Below are 24,682 nucleotides of genomic sequence, written 5' to 3' on the forward strand. Positions count from 1 at the left end.
TCAGCTTGTTTAGATTTCAGCGTTTATGTAGATTGGAGATAACTGTGAATTGATTGCATCGACAAGCAGGCTTCTTATGGAGATGTGCGGGAGGCGGAGAGGCACTCTTTTATGGCCAACGCTGGGAAAAGAATTCATTGAACAGTAACACCAAGCTGGTTTATGTGCTGCACGGTGCTAAGTGGGATGGATCGTTTATTGGGCAAGCACAGGTTTATTTTTTGGCTTGTATCCTTCTGAGGCCTAAAACAATAAAAGTGGAGATAAACATGAAGCACATGAGTGTCCCTCTAACCTTAAAAGATGAATCAAATTGGATGCTTATGGGGGAGGGATTTTAGCCCAGTGAAAGAGCACATGCTTCTCCTACAGAAGATTCCCAGTGCAGTCCCAACCCAAGCATCTCATAAGAACATAAGAAGAGCTGTGCTGGATCAGACCAAGGGTCCATCTAGTCTAGCATTCTGTTCACACATTGGCCAACCAGCTGTCCACAGGGAATCCTGTGGCTTTAAAAGTGGGGTTGGACAAATCCCTGGAGGAGAAGGCTATCAATGGCTACTAGTCTTGCTAGCTATGTGCTATCTCCAGTACCAGAGGCAGTGAGGCTATGTACACCCGTTGCTGGGGAACATAGGTGGGAGGGTTCTGTCGTGCTCATGCCCTGCTTGAGCATTCCTGGCCGACAGCAGTTGGCCACTGTGTGAACAGAATGCTGGACTAGATGGTCCTTTGGTCTGATCCAGCAGGGCTCTTCTTATGTTCTTACGTTCTTAACTCGCAAGCAGAACATGAGTGGAACAGCACCCTCCTGCCCATGTTTCTCAGCAACTGGTATACATAGGCTTACTGCCTCTGGTACTGGAGGTAGCACATAGCCATCAAAACTAGTACTGGTTACGAAAGCTGATGTTGCCCACTGCCAGGGCTGGCCCAAGACCATTTGCTCCCTGGTACAAAGGATAAGATGGCATCCCCCCACGTACCCATTCCACATACAGAAGCCAATTGGACTGGACTGGACATTGAATCTTACTTCGAGACTGTTCATGGGATAGCTCCCTCCCCTGGTTTTGGGGGGGCAGGTCAGGTTGTGTGACATAAATAGCTCTGTCCACCCACAGGGGAATGGCCAGGGGGCTCAGGAGGTTGGGGAACTCCTGTTGCGCCCTCTGCCCCTCCAGCATTTACTACATGCAGCAGTTGCCACACTCTGCCTAGCTTTTTTGAACCACCTAGAGAGCTTCAACTATTGGGCAGTATAGAAATGAAGTAAATATATAAAGGCAAAGTGGGCCCTGAACACCATTTTTCCCTTCTCTCCTGAAGTGGGCTCTGAGCAAACATAATCCCTGAAAACATACAGCAGGAATTCAAGATGAGGCTGGACAGCCACCTGTCAGGGATGCTCTGACGTGGACTCCTGCATTGAGCAGGGGGTTGGACTCGATGGCCTTATAGGCCCCTTCCAACCCTACGATTCTATGATTCTATAATCCCTACGTATAGAAGCTGACTGTTGAATGTTACTTCAAGACTTGCGATAAGACAATGTAACGTCCTCCACAGTACCTGTGGGACGCTGGCAAGCTTAGGGGGTGCAATGCAAGCCACGTGGAACACACTGCTCTGTCCTCCAGCACCTCACTACCAATACCTACCCCCTAGGATCAGCTGCCGGAGGCAACGTTTTCACTGTGCCTAATGGCAGGGCCAGCCCCACTAATGAATTCCAACCTCTTGCAGCACTGTTTTTCCTTCCTTCCTTCCTAAGGGCTGGGAGGTCAAAAAACAAGTAGTCCATCTTATAGGCCTCCAGTAAGTGAGAGGTGCCATCTTCTCTCTCCACTCTGCTTTCTCCGCATGTGAGTTCAGGTGAATGCTGTGGTGTGTGTGTGTGTGTGAGCACAGTCAGCAGTTTGTCTTGTCTGATCACATCCTTATCTGTTCCTCTTATCCTCCTTGTTCCTGACTGCTGGTTTCTTGTGTAAGTGCCTGTTTTTTTCCAGGGTATCTTTTTATTTGCCTTGTCGGCATGAGAACTCTCACTAGAACAAAGTGGCTATGCCTGTCTTGAGACCTGTGAAACTAGGCATCTGAAAGTGCTGTTTCAGAACTAAAAAGTCCTCTTCAAGGATTTGAAAGGCTGTCACAGAGAGGAAGGCCAGGATCCCTTCTCCATCATCCTAGAGTGCAGGACACGGAATCATGGGCCCAAGTGAAAGGAAGCCAGATTCCAGCTGAACATGACTGTTAGAGTAATACGACAATGGAACTAATTCCCTCGGGAGGTGGTGAGCTGTCCCACACTGGAGGCATTCAAGACGAGGCTGGACAGCCACCTGTCGGGGATGCTCTGTCTTGGATTCCTGCACTGAGCAGGGGGTTGGACTCGATGGCCTTGTAGGCCCCTTCCAATCCTACTATTCTATGATTCCATGATTCTATGATTCCTCTCCTTCTTCTGTTCCACTCCTTGGTAGAATACCAGATATTTAATTATCCCCACCCCCACCCCTCCCAATAGCATTTCTTTAAAAATCATGCACGTGTTGTTAGACAGGCTACCAACAGGTGTGCATGTTGGTACGTTTCTAACATTTGCAGACTGCTAATCTAAAGGGCTGCTGTAGATGGATGATTGAGTTGTCAATCTGAAGCATGTGCCATGTATGTTTGCAGGGGAAAATGTAAGCTTTTTTCCCATTTTGGCTCAGTGGTTAAGACGCTGAACTGCAGACCGGAAGGTCAGCAGGACAGCAGTTCGAGACCCGAGTGCCGCGTGACGGAGTGAGCTCCCGTCTTCAGTCCCAGCTCCTGCCAACCTAGTAGCTCGAAAGCAAGAAATTGCAAGTAGATAAATAGGCACCGCTTCGGCGGGAAAGGTAACAGCGTTCCGTGTACCTCCGTGTTCAGTCATGCCGGCCACATGACCACAGAAGCGTCTTCGGACAGCGCTGGCTCTTCGGCTTAGAAATGGAGATGAGGACCACACCCTAGAGTCAGACACGACTGGTTGGGGACACCTTTTTTAAACTCAACAAAGGAAAAAAAAAAAACTAACTTGGACACAGGCTTCACATTTTGAAATATCCATAGCCATTGGTTGTTAGAGCTCTGGCACTGGTCGATTGAAATGAGTCCTCCCTAGTCATTGGCTCAGCTGCTTGAGGTGTTGTGTTCAATGTCCAATGTTTATGAACATTCCAAATGTTCACAGTGTTAACATGAGGAAGCAATGTATAACACATAGGAACAGATGGGGTTGTGTGCTGTTGGTGGGAAGAGGGTTCAGCAGAGGACAGAGAATTAATGAAGGGATTAATGAAGTATTGGTTAGACTTGTGTTTATATGAAAGTGGTATGTGAATGATGTGTGTGTGTGTGTGTGTGTGTGAGAGAGAGAGAGAGAGAGAGAGAGAGAGAGAGAGAAGTGCATGTATATTGCATGTGAACAGTCTGAATGTTCCTGTACATATGGATGGGTAAGTGTGTGAGACCAAAGGGGTGAATTTATGTGAGTTACCCAGTGAGTTCATGACTGAGCTGAGATTAACCAGCACGCTAGACCATCCCCATGCCAAACTAGAGAACCAGTGTGGTGTAGTGGTTAGAGGAATGGTGAGGAATTTCCATTCTGCAGGCTGATCAAGGCCTCTCAGTCTGGCCCGCCATCTACTCCGCAACAAATACCCATGCGTTGCCTTCCCTTCTGTAACATCTTAACTGCATCCTAGCATCCCATGTTTCTCTGCCAGCAGCAGCCAATGATGTGAAGCGGGGTGGGAAATGCAGGACTTCATGACTTCTAGATAAAGGTAAACTCTCCTAGATGTTCTGGAAAGGGAGCTAGCATAATTTCTACGTTGGCCTTTGGGGGAAATACTATATATATTGGAAGTAAAGGGGCCCCAGAAGCCAATTAGATGTTACGCACATCTCCAAGCAGTTAGTCAGGAGCTAGAGCATGAGCTTCAACAATGAGGCAAGGTTCATCATCTCTGGTACTATAGAGCTTGCTTCTCTTCCTACATAACTCTGCTGTCAAATTTGGAAAGAGTTGGGTCGAGTGCCTTTTACAGAAATGGCATTTTTCCTGCACAACCTTTGTCAATATGGAGAAACACGAGATTGCCACTTCATTGCTTCTTGGCATGTGGGCTAAGGCAGTGGAATAGCAGTATTTTCACCCCAGCTGAAGTGGTCCGTCCTGCAAAGGCTGTTTGGGAGTACTTTATGGGAGCTGCTGCCTTTGGAAAGGTGGGCCGTGAATACACTTTCCACCAGTGGTAAGAAGGTATTATTCTGGGCAGTTGTCTAGTGTGGCTGTTCTTGTGTTTGTAGGCCATCTGCTTCCCATGAGATGCTTGAGGCCTTTTAGCAGTGTTAGCAATTGTATGGATTGAGTGTTTGCCTTGAGTATGTTGGAGTTTTGAATTATTTAAGGTGTGCATGGTAGAAGGTGCTGGTGGGGAAACAGAGAGGGAAAGTTATTCATTATTGCCGCCCTTCTCATAATGGCATACACACACGTAATGAAACGCCAACCATGATGGTTTCAAAGTCGTCTGAGGAAATCTCTGACATGGCGAACTTGGGAAAGTGCTTGGGTGGATCCTCCCTGACTTTATCCAGTGGCATGGAACATGGGAATACTTAACCCAAATCTGTCTCTTTTAATTATTTTCCTCTGGACAGATAAAAGCTTCCTATAGGTTCCTGTGGAATATTTGCTCTTTCAAGCGTTCTGCTGCGACTTTGATACTAAGCGATTAAAGCATGTGAGGGGAAAGAACGCAGCCCCAACCTTTAACTCCCTGTTCATGGGCCCCTGACAGCAGCTTTGATTGTTGACCTAAATTCCCCTTTCATAACTAAGTCCTGTCACCTATGGTTGCATTCTCCCAGTAAAGTGGGCAATGACAACTTCCAGAAGTTATGGGGATTGTTAATTTCCACCCTCCTTTTTCCTTCCTGAGAACTTGACTGGTTCCTTCACCAACAACCCCACCACATGTTTGAAATAAAAATCTCCCTTCTCCATAACACCATTCATACCTCCACCCCCATTGTCTCAGTCTCACCGAAAGGTGGTCTCTTTGCATGGTAGCAAAAGAAATCACTTACTGAAAAGTTGTTCTAAGATGAGTACCGTACCGTATCTGAAGCCTGCTGGGGGGTTAGGAGCAAACGGGAACTGGATTGTCATTCAGTTGTGCATTGCCGAATGCAGGTGAAGTTCTTTTGGCCCTCTCCAGCAACAATATGATGTCAACAGTCAACAGATAACTTCTTTGTGAATACTAGCAGTGAGGCTTGGTGGTGATCAACCAGGCCTGAGGTTCAATTCACATCATGCCCATTTTTGCATGGTGGAGTTGCCAGGAGTTCCCTCAGCCCTGTCAAAACCCACAGTTGTATCATTACCCTCATGTTGTGGTAAGACCGCAACTTCACCACATCCCAGAAAGTTTTAGAAAGCAAGGTTGGGAGGGTGTGTCAACTCTGAGTAGACAGGAGTATTCTCAGAACCACATCCGGTCTCTGTGTTAACTTGGTTCTTCATGACTCTCAGAGAGTCTTGGGGAATTTCCTCCCCTGCTCCCTGTTCTGGCTGGGCTTCTTCTACTCTGCCTCTGACACTGGATCTAAGTCAGACACCAAACCAGGGAGCCTGGGCCTGATCCTGACACACACTACCCTGAACTCCTTGGAGAAAAGGTATTTTCTGGGCACACACAAAGCCAACGGCTGCGCTAAATTCCACCCCCCCCCAAGCTTACCTGACAACGTTTAGTCAGATTTTCTACTCAGTTGATTTCCAGTGTTGGAATTAGCTTGGTTGGGAGAAAAGGGCCTGGGGAGCGAGGGCTGTACATGGAGGTAAGCAGTGTGTGTGCCTGTGTGTGCATGCGTGCATCCACGGCTTAGCTGCTATCCTCTGCAGGCCCCCTTTGAATCCCCACCCCGTCTGTAGATGTGATTGGGGCAGTCATGTGTATCTTCATTTAGCAACATCAACCCCCCCCACACACACACACACACAAAGACACAACACAGTTGAGCTTTTTGTGGGCCAGTTTCAGTCATTAATAATAATAATAATAATAATAATAATAATAATAATAATATCACTAATAATTCTTATTGCAAAGCAAGAAAGCAATTGGGGAATGCCCATCCCTGCAGCCTCTCCTGTTTTGCAGATTGAATTTTGATAACTTTCCCATGCCTGGTAAACACACGTCGACTTATCCTGGATCTGAATACCAGAGCAAACCAACTTGTTTCTCTATCTACTCCCCCCCCCCCCGCCATGCCCCCTTCTCGTGATCAGAAATCGCAGCGTTAAGGTTGGGCCTGCTCTCAAGAAGGCTTTTTTGAATTCTGTGCACCCCATAGATGAATAAACACATTACCTGCCTCACTCTGGCATCTCCCTTCCAAAGGTAACAGGAAGAGGGGAAGGAAGAGCCCCTCGCAAAATAACAGAGCAGGAGGAGGAGGAAAAAGAAATGCCAGTTTATTTATGTATTTTGAAAGTGTTTCACTTCACAGAGTTGAGTTTTGAGCTGGCGAAAAGCGGGGGGGGGAGTAAAAATGAACCGACGGATCCCTTTCGCTCTTTTGATGCTCTCCAAGACCACAGTGTCAACAAACAATTGTTGATGGATGAGAGACATGAGCAAGTTTTCTTCAGAACCAGAAGGTGCTATGGGTGTCAGTGAAGAGAATGATGGGGCACAGAGGTGAGGGGTTAGAGAGTGTGTGTGTGTGTGTGTGTGTGAGAGAGAGAGAGAGAGCGCACAAAATAAGAAATACTTAGTGGATTGAAACATCAGTGTGCTATGGTTTTTGTGTGTGTTGGGGGTTTAGATTTGTTTACCCACCGTTATATTGAGCCAACAACAACCACAGCACTCATTTCAGTTGCACAGTCAAAAGCCATGCAACTCAGCTCCCTTGAAATGGGAATAATCAAGGTTATGATGAATTGGTCAAACTCTTGAGGGTCAAACTATGCATTACAGACAGTGTGCTTTGCACGCCGAGAGCCAGCCAGCCTTATATCAGTCCACTTTCTTTTCTCAGAAAGAAGCAGCAACTGTTTCCCTCCAAGGTGCTGTTGACTGCAAATAGTGGGCAAATACTAGCTGGGGGGTGGGCAGGGGAGGGAAATGGTGCAGGAAGGAAAATAGGAAGTCAAGCCATGTAGCTTGATATTGTCTACACCAGCCTTCCCCAACCTGGCACCCTCCAGATGTGTTGGACAACAACTCCCAGAATCCCTCAGCCAGCCTTCCCCAACCTGTTAACCTCCCACATGTGTTGGACTACAATGCCCAGAATCCCCCAGCCTGGGAGTTGTAGTCCAACACATCAGGTCAGGGAAGGCTGCTTTATTGTATTAGCCATTATTCAGACGCCGACATTGGGTGATAGTTTGGGGAAGAGCCCCTCAGTAAGTAGGGGGCTCTTTGAGTTTTGCCACCTCCCTCTTTCCAGATCTGGTCCTGGGTAAGCAAGGCCACAGTCCTTCTCCTTGATGGATATGAGTGGAAATTTCAGCTGAGTTAGCAAGCACACATGGTGGCCTGCTAGTGACCCAGCATGTTGAGCGAGCTGTGTGACTAAGATGGCAGAGGTTTAAAACATTCTTGAATTCCCTGTCATTGGTAAACAATAGTAAACCTGAAAATCAAGAATTTGCCAGTTCTCATTAGCAAGTTCCTGCACCCACTCAAGCAAAGGAGCCAGATGTTTTTACATTCTGATTCTGAATGTAATGAGGTCCCGACATGAGCTCCTTGTCCTAGAATGGATGGTACCACATCCGACTCCAGGTTGTCTCTTTTTTACTACAGTTGCAAACTACAGGTGGGGGATAGCACTTCTGAATGCTCCCCTACCTGACCCCCCACACCCACACACACACATCCCAGAACAACTGCAAGGTTTTATTCTGCTAGTTTTTATTCTGTCTGAACTTTAATATCGTATTTTAAGGTTTCATATTTTATATTGTTTTATGTTGTACTTTGTGGTTTTAAATTTTGTGAACCACCTGGAAAGCTTCAGCTATTGGGCAGTATAAAAATGAAATAAAACAAACAAACAAACAAACAACTCCCTGCAATTAGAAAACTAGCACATCAGGTTTTGGCCCTGTCCTTTCCCTGCTGTGCTGATTTCTAGTTGCAGGGAGTTCTTAACCCAAGCAAGCATTCAAAAATGTGATCCACCCACTCTCTGTGCTATCACCTCAGCAGTGCTGGCTCTGGGATTTTGAAGCCCCCCCCCCAAAAAAAACCCACCCTGAAAAAGTTGGGTCATGCACAGAGGATTCCCTTACTCTGCATCAGATCTTCTTGGATAGTCTGTGTGAAGTGGAAATGTCAGCACTATTAGGGCAGCGGTCCCTCTGATGGACTTGGGGCCCCGGCAAATGCCCAACTGTACCACCCAGGAGCCAGTCCTGCACCTCACCATTCCACCACCTCATTCTGTCTAACATGGTCCTGTTACTGAAGCTGTTGAATGACGTCATTGAATCCAGAGACAGCAAAGTGTATAGTCATGCCACCTGTGACTATACTTGGGCTTGGATCCTGTTTCATTGCTCCCTAAAACCTAGTAACAAATAATACATAACAAAATAACAGCAAACAACTGCACCCCCACCCAGGACACCAGGGAGCAAGGCTCTCGCCCAGCTTGATCCTGGTTGTTATTTTCCTATTAGCAAGTTTTGTTTTTTAATGTAAGGAAGAATTCAAAAGCGATATCCCTCACCTGTAATGAGAAGTGACACAGTCCATATTACGCCAGTAGCTTTTCTACACAAGGCATTTGCTGTGTGCTCGTCACTCCCTGCTCATGGTTGTGTATGGGTTCGTTAGACAACATCGTGACTCTCCAGTTTCACTTCTGTTTTTAAAGAGCACTTTTGGTGAGGGTTTTTTTTTTTTTTTTAAGCAGGAAAAATGCGGTATTATTTGTGAAAGTGGAAGAAAACACTTTCCCACTTTTGTAATTGTGCTGTTCTGCTATGCCACAGTGCCACTTAGAGGATATGTAGCGGAAAAGCAAGAAAGGAAACACTGTTCATGTAGGGCTCGAATTTCCATTCTGTGACGAAAGCTAAATTAGATACAGTGAATTAACAGTCTCGTGTAGAAAAGCTCTTAATTCTCACTTGTTCTGCTGCATACTTAGATACAGCCAAAGCGAAATACTTTGGGCAGGTGGGGCGGGGGGAGAAGATATGTTACAGAGAGGGTTCAGTAGCTAGGTGGGTATACTTAAGGTTTTGAAATAAGGCTAGATGGGTGCCAAAAATCTAACAAAATGTGGGCTACTCACAGGGTACACAAACCAATTTCCCAGGATCCGTGTGAAAGAAACCCAAATGCTTCCTTCTGCTTTTAGATCTCTTATGTATTATATGACATAATGTGGTGTCATTTGATAAGGGAAATTAGATGGGCATATCTCTAGTACAAGTGTTATAAAAATGATTTAACAGCCCAAAGTCCACTCTATCCTGCATTCTGAGACCTGCATATTTTGTGAGGATTAGCACATGAATCTGTTCAGTGAGGATTTGGTCCCAACTCATGATGTCAAGCTTACCGTTCAAGTAAAGTTAACGAGATTTCTTAGGGTAATTTCACCACTAAGAATTACAAAGGGTTTCTGCACACACACCCTCCCCACCCCTCCTCCCCGGCAAAGAATTGACGTTCCATTTACATCATGAATCTACTTTAGCAGGCACTGATCTTTGGTGCAAAATTGGCATTGTTTTCCCCCCAGTTATGGCCACAGGCCCACTAGAGCATTTACTGTCTCATTTATTGTGAGAATCACTCTCTTTCTAAATTGATGTAATATATGGGTGCTACCATCACCCATATTTACTTCTGTTTCTTTCTTTTTTTGTTGGGCACACCCAGGACTATACGACAAATGTTCTTACACCACCCTTGATCGAGGATGGGTCCTGGGGATTAACAACATCAGTGACCAAGGGAATAGAGACCCCCGCTATTTTTTTTCCTTGAAGACGGACCGCGCCCGGAAGGTCACCACCATCACGGATCATCGTAGCTACCTCCCAAATCAATGGGTTCACCTAGCCATTACTTACGATGGGCACCTGATGAAGCTCTATGTAAATGGTGCCCAGATGGCGACCAGCAGAGAACAGGTAGGGAGTATCTTCAGCCCTTTGACCGTGAAGTGCAAAGTGCTCATGCTTGGTGGGAATGCCTTGAACCAGAATTACCGAGGCTATGTAGAACATTTCAGTCTTTGGAGAACAGCTCGGTCTCAGAAGGAGATCTTGTTGGACATGGCCCTGGTGACTCATGGAGTAGATGCTCCTCTACCTCAGCTTGTTTTTCAGGAGACGTTACTGAATGTGAAAAGCGCCTGGTCCCCCATGAAAGATAGCCCAAGTCTTCCTCAGACGGAGTTCACTTCCCACCCTGGTTACCTGCTGGACACTAGCCTTGACCCTCCTCCATGCGGACAAACTGTCTGCGATAACGTGGAGGTCATTACCAGCTACAACAAACTTCCGAGCTTCCGGCGCAAAAAGGTAGTCCGCTACCGAGTGGTGAACATCTACGATGACCACCATCGGAACCCGACCGTCAGCCACCAGCAGATCGAATTTCAGCACCAGCAGTTGAATGAGGCCTTCAGCCCTTACAACATCACATGGGAACTGGAGGTGCTGGAAGTGAAGAATTCCTCCCTTCGACACCGCCTCATCCTGGCTAACTGCGACATCAGCAAGATTGGAGACGAGAACTGCGACCCAGAGTGCAACCATACCTTAACCGGGTACGATGGAGGGGACTGCCGGCACCTGCGCCATTCGGCAGTCAACAAGAAGCAGAACAGCATGTGCAACATGGATTGTAACTATGAGAAGTACAACTTTGATGGTGGGAATTGCTGTAACCCGGAGATAACTGATGTTACCAAGACATGCTTTGATCCAGACTCTCCTCACAGGTAGGCATACTCTTAAGTAAATAAGGTCCTTGGAATCATATCAGGTCTGCCCATGCGCCATCCCTCCATGTCATCCACCCCACCCCCCAAACACACCTCCTCCCAGTGGAGGCTGGTAGCTCCAATGTCAGTGTGGCGGTGAATTCACTCTGGGTTTCAGTCAGAACCAGTCAGAACTCCAAGGTGCTTTGCACCTTGGATAGTTCCCTTAGAGTTCAGACTGAAACCCAGAGAGGATTCAACAACCCAATGACATCAGAGCCACCAGCCCCCACTGCCCCCCACCCGTAATTAAATAGTTTCTTTTGAATCTGGCTCATGCTTAATCCAGTTGTGTGGGTCCTTTCATGCAATGGCCCAATGCATGTGGGTCCTTTCAATAGTAATCACGGCGTGTGATGGCTTCGGGTTTTGGGGGGGCCCTTAGGCAAAATGCCCACAGTGGGGGGCTCTCCTGCTTCTTTCCCCCTGCCCACTGATTTGCCCTCTCCCTCTGGATCCAGTGTGTACAACCATCCACAGGGAGAGCTCAAGGCAAATGAAGGAAGCTGCTCTGCTCACTCTGGTCCTTAGTTGTGTGCAGAGAAAGTAAATGAACAGGTAGTGACAGCAAGGAGGAGGAGCAGCGGGACCAGGGGATTGAGAGTGGGGTCCCCTGCAGAGGTGTGGGCCTTAGCAGGTGCCCAACGTTACCTACTCTTGACCCTGATCCTGGCCAGTCCTGTTTGGTTTTAGTTCAAGTTCCAAACTGGCTTGTGATGAACTGGCGATATAAGCAGCTCATCATTTCCAGTATACACGTGCAGGAAAGGCAACGTTGGACACCTTTGAATCCTTTCCTGAAGTTGGTTGGGAAATGGCTTACAAACCTGCGGTCTTGCACGCTTGTGACCAGACTGAATATGGGGGAGAGAAATGGGTATATTTTACCAGGTCACAGGGAGTCTAAGCAGGCCTGGCCCAGGCTGCAAGTCCGTTACCATGAGCTGAAAATTGCTGCTAAACTGTAGATTATGTGTGAAGGTGTTTATACAAATGTATGTCCCTGGATATATATGGGTTGTGTCCAGATCTTGTATGATGTGTTGGAGTCACCATTAGGGATGTTATGGTCTGTGTAAAATCTGCTCCGCCTGTGTTTCATGGATTGTCAGGTGCCTTTTGTTCCGTCGTCTGCACATAGACAGATGCAATTTTTTTTTTCCGTCATGTGGAAAAAATACGTAAATAATTACGTAAGTATTTACATAAGTATTTACATAATTTACCGTAGTAGGTAACATTTAGTGTATTGTCCCTCATTCCATTCAACATTTCCTTAGTAGAAACTTACATATTTTCCTACGAGTGTATATGTGTAAATTTCGGGAAAGAAAAAAAAAATCATCCAAAAGCCCACGGACTCCATGCGGCCTGAGGAGGTCGCTCCACAGGGGATTCTGCAGGTCGGATTCTTCGAAACCCGAGCTCATTTTAGTCCATCTCAAATTTCTCCAGCATCCCTAGTCACCATGGAAAACCTACAGGGATGCTCCTTCTGGAAAGTGAAATGACATTTGGTCCCAGATGGGCTGATGGAGTAGGCCTCACTGTTTCACCTCTCTGTCTGATGGGGCCAGATGGAAAGATATTGAAGGTGCTGTTTAGAGAGGGGTGCTAATTGAGAGGGGTGCTTAATCAAGAAAAGGTGATGACACCCTTTGCTGCCTACATTTTGGAACTTGCAGGATCCTGGGAATATTTTGGATCCTAGCCCAGATTCACTAGATACCGTTTTGTTTCCTCCTGCCCCTCCTATAACTTCTGCCTTGGTTAGAGGCAGAATATTATCTCGCTTGTGTGCAGAATAGGATTGCTCCCCAGGGTGGGGGAATGTGGATAGGTTTTTTTTACAAGTGCTTTATGCCAGCAATAAACTAAATCAGAATGTTAAAACATATTCTACAAAAGCTGAGGGGTTTTTACTGCTCAGGACTGGTTGTTAGAGAGTTGTGCAAAAAGAGGGAAATTTGTGCAGAGATATGAATTTGGAAAGAAAGTTGTTTTTTTTTAAAGGCGCTGTGTCTTCCTCAGCAATAACTGTCCTTTGGAAATATACAGGTATTTATTAGTTCAGGTGAGTTTTGTGCAGCCTTGCAAATAAGGCTACAAGAGTTACTAGCCTGCAAAATATTCTACTGCTGCTGGGGAATGCTAGAGGATGGATGAAGAGCTGCATTTCTGTGCTGTGTTTGGAGGACAGGGATTCCCTCCTCCTGAAGCTCACTTGGTTTGGTTGTCCGGTTGAGCTTTCTTGCTGAGGGAGGATTTGAATTCAGGTCTCCTCAGCCTGACCAGACTCTCATCAGTTTACCTCACTGCACTCCTGTGCAGTCAAGATGAGCCTTACTTCCTCTGTGCATAAGAGCAACTTTCTCTGAATTAAATCTATTTCTCAGCATCTGTGGGGGCAGGTTGGCTTCCTGAAAATGTTTGGGTGTCAAATGGTTTATCTCCCCATAATCTTTCCAATGTTTTTTTCTCCTTAGTGGAGCTCTGATGTTGGCCAAGAGTTTGTTTTGGAGAAAAGCACTTCAAGGGGGTGCATGGGGAGTGTGTGTGTTGGGGGGCAGGCAGGCTATGGATAAATAACTGAGGGGTGCAGGGAGTGTTCAGCCACATTACCTGTGTGTCCCCTTGGCTTTAAAAAGTAGAGCCCAAACCCTGGTTTAAATGCGTTAGCAAGCATCTCCTGTGGACCTCAGGTGTCGCACAGTGGGTGTGACAGCATTTGGGCCTGATGGCACGCTGAATCAAAATGGCCTGGAAGGCCTTTCATGTTAACCTACCTAATTTGCACTTCCCAGACGTATGCACAAACCGAAACACAGTTATTCTTCGATATTTGCGCTTGTCCGAATGTTGTGATAACATCTCTGATCAAAAAATGTGCACAGAAATGCGTGTGTTAGGGAAATCTGCATGCAAAATTTATTTATTCATTCATTTATTTATTTCTATTTCATTTCTATTCTGCCCAATATCCAAAGCTCTCTGGGCAGTTCACAATGGTTCTGTTCATGATGATAATGTCCTAAAATGCATGAGACCAGAGGAAATTGCTAGCCAAATCCATGTGTGTATATGAGGACAAATGCACACAAAAATGTGTATGAATCTTCTGTGGTAGACATGGAGGAAAATGAATTTAAATTAGAAAATTGAAAAACAGAGGGAGACTGAAATGGACATTTTTGTCTGTCTCTGAGAGGCAGCCTCCAGCTTTCATCATGTACTCCTCTGTTACACGTACCCCATGCCTGCATTTTTTTCTTAAGTTGTCCAACATTTTTATGCAATTGTTTTGCTTTGATTCTGAGCCAGGAAGATCGCTCCATACCATGATGTCAAAACCTTCTGCGCCTTTTGACTTCTCCATCCGTTTGGTGGAGCAGGCTAGGACTTTCGGCTACTAAACAAACCTCTGCGTTTTTAATAGCCACAGAAGGCAGCTATTAATAGGACTAGTTTACCAAAATATAGAACTGCCTGACAGAAAGGGGAAACCTGCAGGATTGACGCCAGGAAAATTTCCGCATTGAAATCTTACCAAAAGATGTAGTAAAATTAAATGTGCAGAGGAAAGGGTGGAACCCATTTCTTGGATACTGATATGACTTTTCTCTCTTTCTCCCCCTCCCACCCGACTCAATGAAGCATGTTCATGGGGGTCATGGTTTCTTCATCCCTGAACAGTGAGTCAGCTCATTCTTAGAATAAAATAAAGAAAGGGTTGATAAAGAACCTTTATAGAAATAAGCCCTATTTGCAGTAGCAAGAAGGGTTAAGAACATAAGAACGCAAGAAAAGCCCTGCTGGATCAGACCAAGGGTCCATCTAGTCCAGCATTCTGTTCACACAGTGGCCAACCAGCTGTCCACAGGAAACCCACAGGCAGGACATGAGAGCAACAGCACCCTCTCACCCATGTTCCCCAGCGACTGATGTACATAGGCTTACTGCCTCTGGTATTGGAGGTAGCGCACAGCCATTGGGACAAGTAGCCATCGATAGCCTTCTCCAGGAATTTGTCTAGACTCCTTTTTAAGCCATCCAAATTGGTGGCCATCACTACGTCTTGTGGTAGAAAATTCCATAGTTTAACTATGCACTGTGTGAAGAAGCCCTTCCTTTGATCTGTCCTGAATCTCCCACCAACCAGCTTCATAGGATGACCCCTTTGGGTTCTACTATTTTGAGAGAGGGAGAAAAATGTCTCCCTATCCACATTCTCCACACCATGCATCATTGTGTAGACCTCTATCATATCTCCCCTCACCCCCCTGAGTGTGTTCAGTCAAAGATGCAAAGGATCCCCTTTTCTGGAAAAGGGGTGGGTGGGTGAGTGAGGCAGCAGCTGATGGAGATGGGAGCATTCATAGCAGGGGTAGCATGCATGGTCCTACTCCTCTTTCCACATGTTCTGAAAATGGTTGGAGGCAAGTGACTGAATAGAGTGAGAGAAATCGCCTAATTCATCATTCCTTTATTAAGCAGTGGAATGATTAGCCAAGAGTAGAGATGCTGGAGGAATCTGTCCGGGGGATAAAGCTCCAGGAAAGAAAAAGGAGAAAGATGCCTCACCCCAAACTCCTCTCTCTTCCTGCCATACTCTACCTCTGTAGGCCCAGGGATGAAGCCTGAGTGGACCTCGCCTCTGGTGCTGGCTATTCACTCTGTCTCAGTAAAGGCCCATCGAGTTTGACAGGCAGGGGAAAGGTGGAGAATTCCAGTCCTTTTCCCACACACCCTCCTCTGCTTCTCCTTCCTCACGTCGCGCTCTCCCATCTGTCAGGAGGGCCATTGCCTTAGGCAGAGTAAAGTGCTTTACTTTGCCTTATTGTATGATGTCTTCTCCCGATGAGGGATGAACTAATGGGTCCATTCTGGATTCTTTGAGTTTCTCATTTTTCCAATCTTAAATTCATTCCACCCCATTTCCAAAAATGAAAACCTGCACAAAGATTCATATGCATTTTTGTGTGTCTTTCTCCCAATGTTTTGTTGTTGTTGTATGCAGTGTTTCCTAATTTACGCATTTTTTTGCAAGCTGTTTTCCCTTATATAATATTTTCACTAATGTCTGTATTTCTGAGGGCACTTTCCCTAATGTACATTTTTGGTTCAAAGAATTGCATCAAAGAATTCTCGGATATGCAAATACCGAAAGATAGCTGCACATATTGATCTGGGAAGTGTGGATTTGGTAAGTTATCAAAATACAAACCAAACAGAATTCACATCTGTATTCTCACCTGGGGATGTACTGACTGTGTAAAATCCACTCCATCTATAGTTCACGGATTGTCAGGTGCCTTTTGTTCCAGCATCCATTCACAGGTGGATGCAATTTTTTTTTGCCATATGGAAAAAATATGCAAAGAATCATTTAAGAGGTTTTGTATCAATTTACATACTTTACCTTAGTACGTAACACTTAGCATATCGTTCCCCATTCCATTCCACTTTTCTGAAGCAGAAACTTGCGTATTTTCTTACAAATGAATCTGCATAAATTTCAGGAAAGTTAAAAAACAACAATATCCCCCAAGTTCCTGAAACATTTTTTTTGGGGGGTCGGGAAATAGGGGTGTACAAAACCCCACTTACCTGGCTCTGCTGGGTTCCGCGGGGGGCGAGGCAATCCGGTCCTCCCCCTGGAATCCTTGACGGGGGGGGGAGGCAATCTGGTCCTCCCCCCCCCGCCGGAATCCTGCGTGGCTGGCTCCGCTCCATGGCCAGTCCGCAGAGTCGCCGGCCGGTCCGATCTGCAGCAGGGCCTCCATCTGCTGTCAGGCTGCTGCGGACGCAAATGGCATCCTGCGTAGGGGATGCCATTTGCGTCCCTATGCTAGGCCATGATAGGCTACGTATATATTTACATAGCCTGTCACGGCAAAAGCAGCGACGCAAAGGATGTAGCGGCCATTTGTGTCCCCATGTTAGCCGTGATAGGCTACGTAAATATATATGTAGCCTATCATGGCCTAGCGTAGGGACGCAAATGGCGCCCCCTACACCGGAGTCCATTTGCGGCTGCAGCAGCCCGGAAGACGACCTGGAGCCGCCGCCGGAGCCACCGCTGCCGGAGCCGCCACCAGCTAGGTCCGTTCCGGGGACTTCAGGGGGCGGCGGGGGGGTAGTCCGTTCCGCCACAGACTCCAGGGGGCCGGATTCTAAAGAATCCGGCCTCACTGGAGTCTGTGACGGAATTCTCCAACATCCCTAGAGGGAAACCATTGCAAACCTGTTGCCCCTTTGCCTGCAGCCTTCAAAAGGAAGAAGAAGAGAAGAACTGCTTCATTCCTACGTCCCAGGGTTTTGTTCTGGGAAGTGGAAATGTGGCAAATAAATAAATAAATGCATTTAAACCATGATTTTCGTACATTTCTAAAATTTGTGATGCAGTTCACAAATAAAAAAAAAGTGCACAAAAATGCACACAATAGGGGAAATGGCACACAAGAATGAATATATTAGGGAAACGTACACACAAAAATGCATACATTTAGAGAAATATGCACAAAAACACGTGAAGACTTTTTTTAAAAAAATCACGAAGTGATACAGAAATGGGTTGATACAGAAATGGGTCGAAACAAATTTTATGTTGGGAAAATGAGAAACTGAGCTGAATTGAATGTAGCCTGTTAGTCCAGGGGGTTGGACTAGATGACCTCTGCGGTCCCTTCCAACTCTGTGACATTGTGTAACTAAACCTTACTCCACATTCAGAGGTGTGTGTGTCAACAACAAAGGAGTACTGTTGCCTTTGTGCTCTGGTTGTGAACTTCCTGGAAGCGTCAGTCTGGTCATTTATTTATTTATTTATTTATTGCATTTATACCCTGCCTTTCTCCCTCTGGTCATGGAGGGAAACAGGATGCTGGGCTAGATGACAGAGCTTGAGTCTGATCCAGAAAAAGCTCTTTTTATGCTCTTACATTTTCTTACATAATCACAGTAGAAAATATACATCATAGCTAAGGATGTCAGAGAAATCCTCAACAGGACCAAATGAGTTCGGATTTTCATGAGTCCGACCCACGGATTCTGCAGACTTGTGGACCAGCTTTCTACCTTTCCTGAATTTTGTGCAAATTTTGCTGTAGAAAAATACACAAAATAATAATAATAATTCTGTGCATTTTTGCACGTGTGTATTTGTGCAACTGCGTATTTGCGCAAATGCAAATTTGCACAAATTTGAAAAGAAAAAGAAATCTGATTCTGTCAATGGGCAGATGACAGAACGAAAGGCACCTGACAATCCGTGAAACACAGACAGAATGGTTTTTACACAATCCATACATCCCTAAATTACACAAAGAATTACGCCGTTTTTACACAATCCATACATCCCTAAATTACACAAAGAATTACGCCGTTTTTACACAATCCATACATCCCTAAATTACACAAAGAATTACGCCGTTTTTACACAATCCATACATCCCTAAATTACACAAAGAATTACGCCGTTTTTACACAATCCATACATCCCTAAATTACACAAAGAATTACGCCGTTTTTACACAATCCATACATCCCTAAATTACACAAAGAATTACGCCGTTTTTACACAATCCATACATCCCTAAATTACACAAAGAATTACGCCGTTTTTACACAATCCATACATCCCTAAATTTTTGCACGTGTGTATTTGTGCAACTGCGTATTTGCGCAAATGCAAATTTGCACAAATTTGAAAAGAAAAAGAAATCTGATTCTGTCAATGGGCAGATGACAGAACGAAAGGCACCTGACAATCCGTGAAACACAGACAGAATGGTTTTTACACAATCCATACATCCCTAAATTCATACTCATAGCAATGGGCTTCTCATTTTGAGGTCACTTTGTTTTTTCCTTCTCTATCTTCCTGCCTGCTGTCACTCTGCTGTCTCCCTTTGTCCGAATAACAATAATCCAGATTTGAATTTTGTGCCATGGTGTGTTTCTCTCTACAGTCTGTGCCAGGGAGTCTTTAAAAGTTTGGAGGAAGATGAGGAGGTGGAGGGAGATACAAGGAAACTCAGTGAAAAGATTCACTTTGGGCAATGGCCATTCTCTAGCATGCAGGAGAAAACCAGAAGTTTTCAAAACACCCGTGTGTGTGTGTGTTCCTTCCTTCCTTCCTTCCTTCCTTCCTTCCTTCCTTCCTTCCTTCCTTCCTTCCTTCATTATATTTCTATACCGCCCCATAGCCGAAGCTCTCTGGGCCATTCACAAAAATTAAAAACCATTAAAATACATTTTTATGAAATATAAAAACCATTCACATAATGACATAAAACAACACAAACATAACAACAACAACAACAACATATATCTAAAACAGTTAAAACTATCAGCCAAAGACAATCAAGAGACTCATTATACGCTGCCAAATGCCTGAGAGAAAAAAAGGGCAGTTTTAGCGTGGCACCGAAAAGATGACAATGTTGGTGCCAGGCGGGCCTTGTCAGGGAGATTATTCCATAAATGGGGAGCCACCACTGAAAAGGCCCTCTCTGTTGTTGCCACCCTCCGAGCCTCCCACGGAGGAGGCTCCTGTAGGAGGACCTTAGATGCAGAGTGTAGTATATATGGGTCAATTCATGCTGGGAGAGGCGTTCTGTTAGGTACTGTGGTCCCAATCCATGCAGGGCTTTATAGGTCAAACCCAGCACTTTGAATTGGGTTTGGAAGCTTATAGGCAGCCAGTGCAAGTGGGTCAGAATTGGTCTTGTATGTTCAGGCCTTCTGGTCCCCGTTAGCAGTATGGCTGCCACGTTTTGCGCGAGCTGCAGCTTCCGAACCGTCTTCAGCGGCAGCCCCATGTAGAGCGCATTGCTGTAATCTGACTTGAAGGTTACCAGAAGTTTAGTTTCCTCTAAATCCAGTCACTTGCATCACTGGATGGCTTTTCCTGGTTGTCCTTTCACTGATCTTTTTGTCCTGTTCGCCTCTGCTCTTCAGACAGAGAGGGGCAAATGGCCAGGCTCCAGGGGGCATGGTTTTGTTGTTGAAAATTAGCATCCTTGAGAGGAAGGGGAAGGACTGCGGCTCAGTAGTAGAGCACATGGTTGGATGTAAAAGTTTCATCCCCTAGGCAGCATCTCCAACTAGGGCCAGGAAAGACCTTGTGTCCCCAGTTCAGTCCCCCAGTTCACATTGGACAATTTGAGTTGCAGTGATTCAGCTCAGACTGAGATCTTATATAGGAGCTGGAGGCTCCATCCCTTCCTGGCTTCTAGTCAGGCCCTGATCCAAGCAAGCTCCTTCTTCTGAGTAGACTCACTGCAGCAAGCTGGGCATTTTGCCAGCAGCCTGAAAGCTCCTGCTTGACTCATGATCTCCAATGGGCTTGAGGGTGAAAGAGGAAAGGGGTCCAGAGCCAGCCAGGGAGCCCTTTGGGTTGCATTAATAGAAGCATAGCTTCCAAATCCCAGGAAATACTAGTTCCCCTCTACTCAGCACTGGTTAGGCCTCATCTGGAGTACTGTGTCCAGTTCTGGGCACCGAACTTTAAGAAAGATGCAGACAAACTGGAGAGGGTTCAGAGGAGGGCAACAAAGATGATCAGGGGACTGGAGACAAAGCCCTATGAAGAGAGACTGAAAGAACTGGGCATCTTTAGCTTTGAGAAGACTGAGGGAAGATATGATAGCACTCTTCCAGTGCTTGAAAGGTTGTCACAGAGAGGAAGGCCAGGATCTCTTCTCGATCATCCCACGGTTCAGGACACGGGATAATGGGCTCAAGTTACAGGAAGCCAGATTCCAGCTGAACATCAGGAAAAACATCCTGACTGTTAGAGCAATATGACAATGGAACCCATTACCTAGGGAGGTGGGCTCTCCCACCCTGGAGGCACTCAAGATGAGACTGGACAGCCATCTGTCAGGGATGGTCTTACTCGGATTCCTGTATTGAGCAGGGGGTTGGACTCGATGGTCTTGTAGGCCCCTTCCAACCCTACTATTCTATGATTGTACAATTATCTCTCTGCACCTTAGAGTAGGGTTGGCGGAGAATTTCTCCCCGAAACTTCGGGGGGCCGAGCGCCAACGTGTTCGGCCCCCCGATGAAGTTTCGGGGAGAAATTCTCCGCACCCCCCCGCACCCCTCCCCGGGACGGGACTTACCTTTCCCGAATGTCCCTCCCGGCGGCGGGTCCCGGTGGCGGTTCGTCGGGTCTTCGTCAGGGGTGGGGGTGGCAGCCAATCTTTCGACCGGCTGCCGCCGCCGCCATTCCAATAAAACTAAAAAAAAACAAACGCCCCCGTGATAGGCTACGTGACGATTCACGTAGCCTATCACGGCTAGATCTGCAAAGTCAGCCGTGATAGGCTATGTAAATCGTCACGTAGCCTATCACGGGTGACTTAAAAAAAAAAAGCGCGTACGGCTAATGGCCCCATAGGGAGCCGCCATTCACGTTCCTTATTTGGTCGCTGTAGTCTACGTAAAGATTACGTAGACTACGGCGAAAATAAGGGCAACGCTATTTGTGTTGCCCTTATTTTCGCCGTAGTCTACGTAAAGATTTACGTAGACTACAGGGACCAAATAAGGAACGCGAATGGCAGCTCCCTATGGGGGCCGCCATTTGCGTACGTGCTTTTTTTTTCTTTTTTTTTAAGTCAGCCGTGATAGGCTACGTGACGATTTATGTAGCCTATCACGGCTGACTTTGCAGATCTAGCCGTGATAGGCTACGTTAATCGTCACGTAGCCTATCACGGGGGCGTTTTTTTTTTAACTTTTAATTTTGCGGCCGGGCGAGGCGAGGCGCCTTCTCCCCGGCCTGAATTTCGGCCGGGCGAGGCGGGAAGCCTCCCCCCCGGCCTGAACTTCGGGGGGAGAGCAGCGAAGCGCCTCCCCCCTGCTGCGAAAAGCTGCGAGACCAGGTAAGTGGCTTTCGTGCACCCCTACCTTAGAGACAAGATGTATCCAGAATCAGTGCTCAGAAATTTAACATTTGGAAGATCCTGGGGAAAGTGCTGAACCTTAAAGAATGTCAGCTAGAGCTCGACCAACATTTCCCAGAAGGCCTTTTTCTCAGGAAGGTCCTGAGACTTTTTTTCAGGTAGTTCTGAGTAAGCATGCATAGTATTGCACTGTAAGCCACAATCCTATTCATACCTACTTGGGGGTAACCCGCATTGAACACAGCTGCCTAGGGAGGTAGTGGGCTACCCAGGGAGGTGGTGGGCTCTCCCACACTGGAGGCACTCAAGATGAGGCTGGACAGCCACCTGTCAGGGATGCTCTGACTTGGATTCCTGCATTGAGCAGGGGGTTGGACTCGATGGCCTTGTAGGCCCCTTCCAACCCGTTGAACCCTGATGCCTGGCAGTCAGGAAAACAGGGGTAGGTAACCTGGTGCTTTCCAGATCTTTTGGACTACAGCTCCCATAATCCCTACCATTGGCCATGCTGGCTGGAGCTGATAGGAATTATAATCCAAAACATCTGAAAGGTACCCAGTTGCCAACCCCCGTGTAGAGGATACTGAGCAAAACATGCTGACCTGGGAGAAGGAAGGTTGGTGTGTTTCTAGGGTTTTCAAGTACATTTCTAAGTGTGAAGCATTAGTTTTAAGCAGGCATATGTGTGCCTGCATACACACGGAAGGCTCATGGTGGGCTCAAGGATTTAGGTTAGAATTTCTGGCCCAGATTGGTAGAATCGACCTGTGTTCCTTTATTTGCAAATATCCAAACACATGTTTCCAGGTGCAGTTCAAGGCGCTGTTGTTATTTATTTATTTTATTTTTTAAATTTCTTAATCGCCCATCTGGCCAGTCACCCAGACTCTCTGGGCAATGTACAACAGTACAATTTAAACAGTAAAATTACACGTTAAAACATCATCTAAAGATACCCTAACCTGCCCCAAATGCCTGCCTGAGCAACCACGTTTTCAATGCATGGCGGAAGCTCATTAAAGAGGGGGCATGGCGGAGCTCCCTAGGGAGGGAGTTCCACAGGGTGGGTGCCACCACAGAGAAGGCCCTCCTCACCAGCCCAGCTGTCCTGGCTGATGGGACAGAGAGAAGGCCATCCGAGGCTGATGTTATTGAGTGGCCTGTCTGGTGTTGCTGGAGGCGCTCCTTGAGATATTATTAACCATCAAATCCCTTATTGTTTTGGACTGGGATCTCTAATGGACTGACTTCTCCCATATGAACTTGCTTGAGAACTGAGATCTACATCAGAGGTGGGGAAAGGGGCATAGCTCAGTGGTAAAGCACATGCTTTGCATGCAGAAGGTACCCAGGTTCAATCCCCAGCATCTCCAGATAGGGCTGGAAAACCTCCCTCCTGAAAACCTGGAGGGAGAGCCACTGCCAGTCAGTGTTGACAATATTAGGCCAGATGGACTAATTCTCTGACTCGGCATAAGGCAACTTCTCATGTTCCTAAATCTGTGACCTCTTCTGTCCAGTTTTTTGGATATATATTTCCGGGGGTGGGGGGCAATCCTTAAGTGGCCACCTGAGTTAAGAACAGTAGTCCTTCAACTGCTTCAACCCTATCCTGTAATGTGGGACCCAGTTTTAATTATATATATTATTGTTCTCCTTCTTTTTCTTTCTACTAGGGATGGACTGAACACTTACCTTCCATTCCGTTCTGTTTCCGCGGTGGGGGGGAGGCGATCCGGTCCTCCCCCCCGGAATCCTGCCCGGCCGGCTCCGCTCCGCGGCCAAGCCGCGGAGCCGCCGGCCAGCTCCGGCCTCCCACAGCCAGACATCTGGCCACTGGGCAGCCCTGCAGGGACACAAATGGCAGCTGTCATTTGCGTCCCTGTACTTAGCTGCGATAGGCTACGTAAATATTTACATAGCCTATCATGGCAGGGGGAAAAAAACCCCAGCGTACGCAAATGGTGGTGGCTACCGCCATTTGCGTATGCTGGGTTTTTCCCCCCTGCCGTGATAGGCTATGTAAATACTTACGTAGCCTATCACGGCCTCTGCAGGGATGCAAATGGCGTCCCTGCATTAGCTGTGATAGGCTACGTAAGTATTTACGTAGCCTATCACGGCTATGAAGAGGAGGAAATGAAAGGCGGCCGCAGGATGGCCGCCATTCGCAAAGCAGCGTGGATGGGAGCAGGTAAGTGCTCCGTTTCACACGCCTTTTGTGGGTTGGGGATGGCGGGGACTTCGTTCCGCGCACCTTTCGTGGGTTGGTGGGGCGGGGGCTTCGTTCCGTGATGGATGTCAGGGGGCCGAATGCACTGGCATTCGGCCTCACCGAGATCCATCGCGAATTCTCTGACATCCCTACTATCTACCCAATGATTTGATCAACCCCTACCATGTCTCCAGGCCTCCAAGTCCCTGTTTTTCTTTGTGAAATGTTGGAGAGTATGCAGAGCGAGCACAAGAGGCCAGCATATGGTAGAGCAAATTGGGAAGGCGACTCTTAGGTTCTGGTGTGGGAGATTCTCTGCTATCCGATCTTGAGATCCCAAGACTTCATAGTATGAAAGTAAGCGCAAAGAACATCATTCAGCTCAGTGGAGAATGGTGGTTCCGATAGCAGTGGGGCAGTGAATCTGCTCCGGGTGTCAGTCAGAACCAGTCAGAACTCTTTTAGAGTTCTGACTGGTTCTGAC

General features: G+C 46.7%; 1 protein-coding gene across 1 annotated transcript in view; it reads left to right on the plus strand.

Moving 5' to 3' along the window:
* PAPPA (pappalysin 1) overlaps positions 1-24,682 on the plus strand; it is a 295,498-nt gene that overhangs the window by 21,597 nt on the left and 249,219 nt on the right. Inside the window, exon 2 of the mRNA XM_084821073.1 lies at positions 9,957-11,025. Within this exon, the coding sequence (XP_084677199.1) occupies positions 10,163-11,025 (863 nt within the window). The 5' untranslated portion in view covers positions 9,957-10,162. The remainder of the gene's footprint in view (positions 1-9,956; positions 11,026-24,682) is intronic.

Source organism: Heloderma suspectum, chromosome 14 (assembly GCF_057233095.1).
Source record: "Heloderma suspectum isolate Gila_16-S chromosome 14, 16-S_ref, whole genome shotgun sequence".
In the NCBI taxonomy this organism is placed as follows: domain Eukaryota; kingdom Metazoa; phylum Chordata; class Lepidosauria; order Squamata; family Helodermatidae; genus Heloderma; species Heloderma suspectum.